Consider the following 9,510-nt stretch of genomic DNA (forward strand, 5'->3'; position numbering starts at 1 on the left):
AACCATAGACAAACAATTTGCCATTGTCTTTATTTTAAAAAAGCAAGTCAAGTTCATAGTTCGCATTAGCACCTTTAACGAAAAACACAATACTCAATCAAACGTTCTCAACATCCTGTTCTTACAACAAGATTACACAGATGTCTCTATAACTGGAGACCCGAGAAACAGCAATTCTAATAAGACGTCCAAACAGTCCCTGTGAGCACTGTAAAGTCTGGCTGATGCCAGATAAGAGTTTAAAGGCCTGTTATTAAGAAAGTGTGTAATGCTGTGTGGGTTGAGGAGGTCAGAAGGCTGGAGGAATGTTATCTAGAGCTGTGTGGATCTGTGCATGGCTTCCAGCAACCCTGAGGCCCTTAATGAGACTGTGAGCTTATTGAGTGGCAGCATCAACAACGTCCTGTTTTTACCAAGCAGGGGCGGTGTTGGCAAGTCGTCGCATACGCCTGCGGAAAAAAAAGGACGTATTACTCATGTGTAATACTAATACATATTATATGGCAAGCAAGTCGGAATAACATATAACGTACTAATTGCAAAAAATTAATTAAAAGAAAATATAGGATAAAAATATCTAAAATAAAATTGCGTCTAATTTGAGCATCTTTCTTACCTCGTGTTTCTGTCCTGATCTCTGATTTTCTTTTCCATCTCTGCATCTGTCAGGGTCTCCAGGAGAGGGCACCACTGATCGGCATCACCTGAGTTCCGGATGGCAATCTCCACAGTTGGTAAGGGGTTCTCACTACAGGAAATGAGCCATATGGAGTCAGAAGTGGACAGCATAAATTAAACATTATGGAATCCCAATGATGCTTTACTGATGACCACTGAGGCATAGAGGTGATGAATGATCTTTGAAATATCTTTGACATTTTTGTTAAGAAAAACTATTTCTATATTCATACAATTTACTTGTTCTAACTATCACACAAAAAAAAAGAGAAAAAAAAGCAATGCTGTGCACATGCAGGGATCAAACAGAACGGTCACATGACCACTGTCTGTTCTGCTATCACTACGTTCATGCTATTTCTATCATTTCTAAAAAATAAAATAAAAACCTGCATTATACATTCGCAACATGTCCACATACAGGGACAAGTGCTGCAAAGATATAAAAAAATAAGAAGAGATGAAAGTACTCAGCTTCCCAGGGAATGAAACGTGGGGGGGTAAGAGGGAGAGAAGATGAAGAAATTTTGAAGTATATTGACCTGAAATCAGACCTATTGGAACAGACAGTGGGAGAAGCAAACAATTAGAAGGTTATAGCAAAGCAAAAATAAGAAGCAATGAAGTTAATCACAAAGAATGAAACAAAAACTTGATCTTGTAACATTCTAACAGTTCTAACTGAACCACAAAGCAAATAACGGGCCATTTTCACCTATGATCTACTGACATTGTACTGGTTATCCCCCACAAATCCCGACCCTTAAAAGGCAAAAGTAGGGTTGCGAGCCATGCATGAGAAAAGCAACTGAATTACGAAACATTATGAAAAAAATAATGTGGTCTGTACTGCAGGGAGAATAATAACTGTATAGAGTTATTTTATAACCAACTGAGGAAGAAAGACACACATAAAACTACTTCAAGGCACAATAAATGCTTGAACGGTTGTCTGCTTGTTGTTGGATAAATAATTGAGATTATAAAGAACCAGTGTATGGGCCAGACCGCATTAAAGATGGCCTCAATTTAGTGGCATAAACAAGACATGCTGTGTGTATTTGTGTATATATGACCACATAATAAAGAGTAATGCAAATCCCACTGGATTCGACCTAAGAAGAACACATTAAATCATTCATTTAAATGGAATCAGGCCGCTGACATCTCTACAGACACAGGCTATAGATACAGGACAAACACAGCACAAACAAACACATATCAACATAAATATCACATGCAAGAATACATATGACACTGTTAAAAAAATGAAAAAGTAGAAAGAAATCCATTTTCATAAGTCTCAGAAACGCAGTAAAGTCATTTGCATGATTGAATATACATCAACCTAAATCTAAATCTGAAATCGATTATTATCATTACTATTATTACTTTTGTTATGGATTTCATCATAGTAGTTCCTAGCTTGACAGTGATTAGAAATCCATCCTCAATACATAACTCATAAGCATCTTTCTCACTGGTCAGAAAGTTTTTGCAGTAAGCGGAAAAAAAAAATCAGCCTTCACTCAAAGTACAGTAGTTGGATCACTGTAACAGAATTTATAGTTTCATATGGTTTTTCAGTCGGTTTACAATATACCTACTGATTATTGGGTAAATTCCAAGGCAATATTACAGGCTGGGGACATAATTCATTCTCTGGCATATGACAGTGAGGTGGTGATATCAATAAATACTAAAGAACAAATCATGTCTCAACAGTAAGCCACAGAGAGACAAACCACAGCGAGTCTTCCTTTACGCCCACTGTACTGTTTACAAATGAGTCTGGAGATCATGTCAGCAAGTATAAATCATGGCAAGCGGTGCTTTCGAAAACACAACTGTCCTAAAATGACTCCACAGGGAATCCAGTGTTTTCGGAGAGGATTGTGCATCAAAAACCAAGCAACCACTTCATTTATGGACTACCATATTAACATATAGCATCCTTAAACTAAAAGCCTAAGGCACATGGATTTTCTAGCAATAGTTTTGCCCTGCAGCACACACTGTGAACAAGAATAAACATCTTGTGCTTGTGTATACGAGAAAGCAAGCTGAACTTGAACTCAAACTGATGTTTGAGCATTAACCCACTGGCCATTATTGGAAATGCATGCATGTTGCCCACCTGAAGGCGTACGTCCTCTGATGCCAGCTGAGCTGTCCGCGGATGCTGTATGCAATGGTGGTCACAAACTCTCCTCCAAGGCCCAGCTCAGAGCAGAGCTTCAATGCAAACGTTTCTGGCGAGTTCTCCTTCTCTGACATGTCCCATTCGAACTGGTCCACCAGAGAGATGTTCCCCACGTGAATGTTTAGCTGAAAGCACAATAAAAGTTGGCAACAGAATTAACCACATTCATTATGATTGGTCAGTGTTTAACGCAACAAGACCATTTTACAGACACACATTAATCAGGCCTTGACAGACGAACTAATTAAGCCCAAAATTATTAAAATTAACCTCTCTTTGTATTAGGATGGCATTGTAAAACATACCTTAATGATGACCCTCTGGTCCGTCTGCTCATCCAGAATGCTGTCGGTGGGATAGGACTCGATCTGCTGTCTAATGGCCGAGGCGATAGCAGGGACGAAGGCCAGAGGATTCAAGTCCAGGTCATCACACAGGATCTCAGCAAACATCTCTGGCGTCATAAGTTTCTCTGGAGATGCAAAAGCAGACAGTGTTAAACTTCTGTGCTTGCATGTATTTAGCACAAATTGATCTTTGCTTTTCTTATGCATTACTGTTGAAAAGCAATGCAAAACAAAAGTAAAGCAACAAATGTTCAACTTTTTTTCACCTTACCATTCATGTTCCAGGTGAAGGCATCTCTGAGCTTTTGCCCATCAATCTCCATGTCCAGGCGGATAGGCACCAGGACCTCTGCCTGAGAAGCGTTTTCGTGGATGACTGCGGGGTCGTGGTCATCGAAACTATGCATTGATGAGAAGCAGAGACCCATAAACATACTCTATCGTTTAATAAGCACCATGTGCTCAACATGTGCTGTTAAACTCCACGTTCTGAACAACAGCCTACATTTTTCCTTCATGTCCTGCCCTTTGCTGTCACAACAAATGCCCCAATATTTAACAACCTACATATGTGATTAAGTGAAGGATTAAAAACGCTGGTCTTGTAATTACAGCAGAATAGATTTGTTTTGAACACACTGGAGCAATGCTTGAAACCAACAGCTGGCTGGCTGCATTCAAGTCTGAAGTGTCTCACTAAAGCCAATCACTGACATTTACCAAAGCCTTCAGAAGGGAGTGCTGACAGTATTACAGGGAGCAGTACATATACTGTAGCTAAATATCCTAGGAGGAAGTCCGCTTGGCATAAGATGATGTAGGGTAATTGAGGACCTAAAACCACAAATCCATCTGGCTAACTTTTGTTTTTCAGGAAAATGGGGACTTTTGAGTGTTTGGACCGTCAACAGGTTATCTTCTCATGTGGAAGGTCAGCATGTCCAAAGAAAACAAGAGTATTTGCTTTTCATAACTTAACCGGAAAAGATTTGGTCAGCGATAAACAACATACTTGGGAAAAAAAAAACCTCTTAGCAAAATCAAGCCAGTGTTTTGGTCTATTGCTTCAGCTGCTGACCCAAAGCAACCCAGTAATGGGAAGTACGTAGCGGAAATGTGATTTTGTTCCTTAGAAAACATCCTCTGGTTAGATATTGCCCTGATAGCAATCAACCATAGTAATCAACCGTGGCTTATGATGAGCTTTGTAAAAATCAACACGTTTCAGAAAGGCGGGGCATAGTGGAGCAACAAAATGTACAGTATGTGGAAAATAATGTGTTTTTTAAACTACAAACCGCATAAAAACATTGCATTACACCAAATAATGTTATTTTTAGCCACGTCATATGTCCCCTTTACATTCAGTCATATACCCTTCAATATATTTGTAATAAAATTATTACAGTCATGCCAGAGTCTAATTTCCAGCAGCCATTATTCCAGTCTTCAATGTCCAAGATTCTTCAGAAATCATTCTAATCTGCTGATTTGGTGCTCAAGAAACATTTCTTATTATTGTCAATGTTGAAAACAGTTGTGTGGTTTAATATTAATATACAGCTACAACTTGAATTTATTGACATATTTTGATCAATTTAATGCGGCCTTGCTGAATACTCTCAACTTTTGAATGGTAGTTTTTGTTTTTAAAGCTAATAGCAATGGATGAAAATCCAGAAAACAGAAGGGAGAACTTGTCAAACACTCATTAAACATCTCACCATAATGGAAAGGTCCTTTTCTTGTCACGTCCCATTCTGTTTCTGTTGATAGTGGTGGAGCAAGGCACTGCGTCCAGGTGGTGGGAGCTGTTGGGCAGGGTGGGCACCCACTGACTGCTCCTCTTAGCTTTTTGCTCCCTAAGTCCAGACACAGAGTCACAAAAACATAAACTCCAAAAGAACAAAAAAATAAATAAAAATGAACTAGAAGAATATTGTCCTTGAATTAAATGAAAAAAAAAAAAAACTTTAAAATTAAGAAATTATCTTTATATAAATCATTTATATAGAATACATCACTCAAAAAACTATATTTAAAAATTGCCATTTTCCATTCACAAAACTTCCTGGAAATGTCCATATTTGTAATAAAAAAAATAAAAAAAACAAGTAATGCATTTATTATATATTTTTTCCTTCTTCCTTATTTTGTGTTTAGACCTGTATGTCACATAAACGGAGACCCCCGGACTCCTTACCTGAGATATGCCGGAGGCTCTGTGCTAATGGACACAGCCTTGTACTTCTCATCATTCCCCTCGAAGATCTCCTCACATTCAGACGCCTTCAGCAGGGTCACACTGGTGGCTAAATTTGTGTAACCATGATCTAACACAAAAAGAACACTGCACAAACTGCTGTCCAGAAGCAGGACTATGACTATGAGGTAGGTGTCGCTTACAGATGCTTTCTGGACTTAAGACCATTTAAAGGGAAAGGAATCACTTACCATGTGATGATGCTACAATTTTCTTCCTCTCCTCCATGGATGCGAGACGTCTCCATAGTGACGGGTACCGCTTATACAGAGAGCCTCTGAACATACGCAGGTAGTTTCCAACCTAAAGAAGAAGATTAAGCCCCCCAAAATACTTAAAGCAAAATAAAACATTTTCTTTCCTTTTTTGCTTCTTTTTAATGCACTGGACACTTTTGAGTCTTTGGGCTTTTTTGCTTCCATAACATATCTTTTAGTCAGACCAGTGGAAAGGAAACATTAAAAATACACATTCAAGTTTTTATTTTATTTGTGTATTAGAATCTATCTATATGCATCAATTTCTCAAAACGAGTTTTTTTCCTCCTGCATTAAGCAACACATCTTTACCTCAATAGCACTTTCATACAGTAAAATGTACAGTTTCATTCCTGTCTATATTCAGAAGGTTTCTACAGTGAGGTTTGTTCATATATTATTTAACTGGTTTATGAGTTGTTGTTTTTTTTCTTAAAACATGGGAAATTTGGATAGTATTTTCTGATTTGTGGCATGATAAAAGGAGACAACAAAACCTCCCTTGTAAAAACTGTTAACTATAACGAGACAGCAAAATTAAACATGAAAAGTTCAGATTTCTGTTCTGGAAATGCATGCAAATTAGTGCATACTTAACCAGATTTAAATACCATTTCAGATATCTTGTAATACAAACAACAACAATAACTGTAATAATAATAGGCGTAATGTATTGTGATTATTTATGAATACTCATTAAGGATTAAAAGGAAGTGACCATGTATAATGTTTAAGTTAAAAGAGTTTTTCCCCCCTTCTCTTTTTCGTGTTGTTCCAAACTAAAATGACTTTTTTTTTCTGGGGAACACAAAAGATGTTAGGCATAATGTTCTCAGTCACCATTCACTTTCAATGTGAAACCAGAAGTAATGAAAGTGGATGGAGACTGTCAGACCTCAGCATTGTTAACATCTCCTTTTGTGCTCCAATGAAGAAGAAAAAGAAGAAGAAGAAACAAAAGGATCATCATAAAACAACACGAGAAGGGGTAAATTATGAAAGAAGCGTGATTTTCTGTGTGAACTATCCAATTTACAATGTTTATGGTGCATTTAAATGACAAACTGCTATATGTATAATGTCGTCTACCAACTTGTTTGGCCCAAATAAAATTCGCAAAAAGAAAACAGAAAAAACGACTTCAAAGATCGGACAAGAGCTTCACTTTACACAGGAGCGGACGTGACTGCAAGCTCTATTGATTATTTTATCATTCATCCATTACGTCGATATGGAGATAACAGCATCTTGGCCACAACCAACAAAGCGAAGTCGAAGATAAGGTTTAAGTGTTAATATCAGGTGTAAATATACGCGTAATTCTCTGTTACACAGACGTACCTCGGAGCCTATCATGTAAAAATCCCCATCTTCTTCGAGTTGAAATTTTATTGGTTTTTGTCCGAATGTTTTACTCAACGCCATCTTTGCGAACAACACAATGAGCGAGTGAGCGACAGCGCGCAATCGCGCATGCGCCTGAAGAAAGCGGGCGAAGAGGGAAAGGCTCGTGCACTGGGGCGCCGTGCTGCAGGCCTGCAGTAATGCCTTCGGCTGGAGGGCGTGGGCGTCTGAGTTGATATCTTACAATATGCGCAAGGAATCCCTTCAAAAAGCAGCTATATATAGTAATTGCAGTAATTGTAATTGTAGTAATAATTCTGAAAAATTAATACAAAAAAATACAAAATATTTTGATCCAAGATTTGCAGATGGGAAAAGTTTCTTATGGACAATATGAACTAGTTATAAACACGGAACAACTTTACTAAAACTTTACCTAAAATTAAATTGAAAGTAGAAAATAAAAACAAAAAAATAAATAAATTGAAAATAAAAACTAATTCAAAATATTAATAAAATCTATCCTAGTATCTCAATGATAAAACAACACTGGTCTCAGTGTAATTACGTAAAACGTTACCTTGATGAGTTAGACCTTGACAATGAACTTTTTACATATGGGACACTATACTGCTATAATTGCTGTCAAGTGAAACAAGCCCCAAGTGTTATGTGACCCCATTTCGTAGTCAATCTGTAAAGTCAATTAACAACGGAGATCATAATTTTACAAGAGTGCTCCTCTTAGATAGTTTCACTAGAGATTCAAACATAATGGATGATAATAGAAAAGACAGAACTAAGCCTCAGAGGAACAGGAAACCTAAATCTCATTATATGCGTTTCTTTACTCAGCTGGTCTTTGGAATTGCAAGCAATTTGCCCTCGTACTGGTCTGTAATCCTAATGAATGATGGGATAATCCCACAGATCTAAAGCATTTTTTACACTTCATTGCCTGTTTGAATAGCAGGTATCTTTATCCGCAGTGGTTTAGTCATAGCTGATGAATGATACATCTTTGCTTTTCTACATTTAGGAGTGTTAAACACTATACTGCTAAATGCAAATGAGACTTTGGTAATAAGCTTCATTTGAATTTATTCTTAATATTTATTCTTAAGTACATCTTGTCCGGTTGCTGCCGTCTATTTCCTTCTATGAACACTAGATGGCAATCTTGCATAAATGTTCCTCAACCCAAACTCGTGTATTAGCTTTCATAACAATGTAATGGTTTCAGTGAGACTGTACTGGAGTCTGTAAGTTATTCGTTTTCACTGGACCATGCCGGCAAAAGCTCTAAAAACCAACAGAGAACTGCAAAATAAGCAATGAAATAAAATGCAGGCACATTACATATTTCTTACATACAGGTTACCATAGGTTGTTATATTTATAATAAATATTTTTAATAAGTATTTATAATAACGTGTTTTGCTGCATTTTTTAAATGCATTTTGCCTAATAATGTTATATTTAAATTTTCTGTTTCTAAGTGCATATTGACCTGAAGGATTTTTATTTTATTTTCAATGTTTGATCTTAACCCAGCACTTGCACAGGCCATAAAATTAACAATGAATGCAGGACTTCCACTTCATTCAATATTGCAGGCATAAAAACCTGTCTTCCTGAAAGGAATTATTGTGATGGATTCCTGACATAATTTAGTGCACACATGGACATATGGTACTTGGACCAGGCTCCATGCACACTGGAATGATTGTTTCTGACCCTAAAGTAAGCTTTTATTCTTTATTAGAGAAATGCATTAGAGTGTGGGGAAGCACTTAATAATAATAATAATAAAAAAATCTTCATAGAGTGCGACATACACGTCTGAGAACATATACAAATTCTGCCATTCAAAATAAATTCAAATAAACCTGAAGGAAAACAGAAAGTTTGAACACCATTTGAAATGAACACCAGAGTAGAGTTATGTATATTCAAAGTTCAATTATAACAGTGACATTTTGCTTTTTTGGCATATGCATGGAAGTTATTAAAGCTAAAATTATGCATGCATGGCTTTTCATGCTTTTCCTGAAATGTCAGTTGCTTTTTATGAAAGGAATTACAGCTTTGGTGTAGTTCAGTGTAGGTGCAAACATCAAATCCCATAAACTTCCATGAAGAGAAAAATCAATAATGCTTCTGCCCCCTTCCCATGAAAATATCTGTGAATATTTCCAAAGTCTGATCTTGGTGACACTCTGAAAATGGACTTGGAAAACCGCCAGAAGTCTCCACTCCTCTCTCCTCTGTTCCTTTTTTTTTTAAGTTCCATTTTTGTCAATGTTTTGGCTAACTACACCGTTCACTTCTCAGCTCGACCCTTTAGCATTTTAGACAGCTGTGAGCTGCTGATTCTCGGTAATCGATTTTCTGTGCTACAGTTTGTGTTTCTCTATT

General features: G+C 37.1%; 1 protein-coding gene across 4 annotated transcripts; it reads right to left on the reverse strand.

Annotated features, from left to right (window-relative positions):
- On the reverse strand, window positions 1-7,241 carry LOC113064104 (SWI/SNF-related matrix-associated actin-dependent regulator of chromatin subfamily B member 1-A-like). 4 transcript variants are annotated; one of them, XM_026234663.1, is made up of 10 exons: window positions 7,090-7,241; window positions 5,683-5,794; window positions 5,432-5,540; window positions 4,953-5,090; window positions 3,500-3,627; window positions 3,187-3,353; window positions 2,816-3,006; window positions 1,221-1,232; window positions 617-748; window positions 1-449 (listed from the first exon to the last, which is right to left on the reverse strand). In XM_026234663.1, the coding sequence occupies exons 1-10, from the start codon at window positions 7,171-7,173 to the stop codon at window positions 410-412; spliced, it is 1,113 nt and encodes a 370-aa protein (XP_026090448.1). In that variant the 5' UTR covers window positions 7,174-7,241; the 3' UTR covers window positions 1-409. The 4 variants fall into 4 exon arrangements, with proteins under 4 accessions (XP_026090448.1, XP_026090446.1, XP_026090449.1 ...); XM_026234661.1 differs by having other exon boundaries at window positions 5,432-5,561; XM_026234664.1 differs by lacking the exon at window positions 1,221-1,232.
- Between the last annotated feature and the right edge of the window lie 2,269 nt (window positions 7,242-9,510).

The sequence above is a fragment of the Carassius auratus genome, chromosome 46, assembly GCF_003368295.1.
Source record: "Carassius auratus strain Wakin chromosome 46, ASM336829v1, whole genome shotgun sequence".
In the NCBI taxonomy this organism is placed as follows: Eukaryota; Metazoa; Chordata; class Actinopteri; order Cypriniformes; family Cyprinidae; genus Carassius; species Carassius auratus.

Coding starts and splice junctions, on each gene's coding strand:
- LOC113064104 (XM_026234661.1), bottom strand. CDS start 7,173: ATGGCGTTGAGTAAAACATTCGGACAAAAACCAATAAAATTTCAACTC. Junction 5,795..7,089: donor TTTACATGATAGGCTCCGAG/GTACGTCTGTGT, acceptor CTTCTTCTTTAG/GTTGGAAACTACCTGCGTAT. Junction 3,007..3,186: donor ACCAGAGGGTCATCATTAAG/GTATGTTTTACA, acceptor TTGTGCTTTCAG/CTAAACATTCACGTGGGGAA.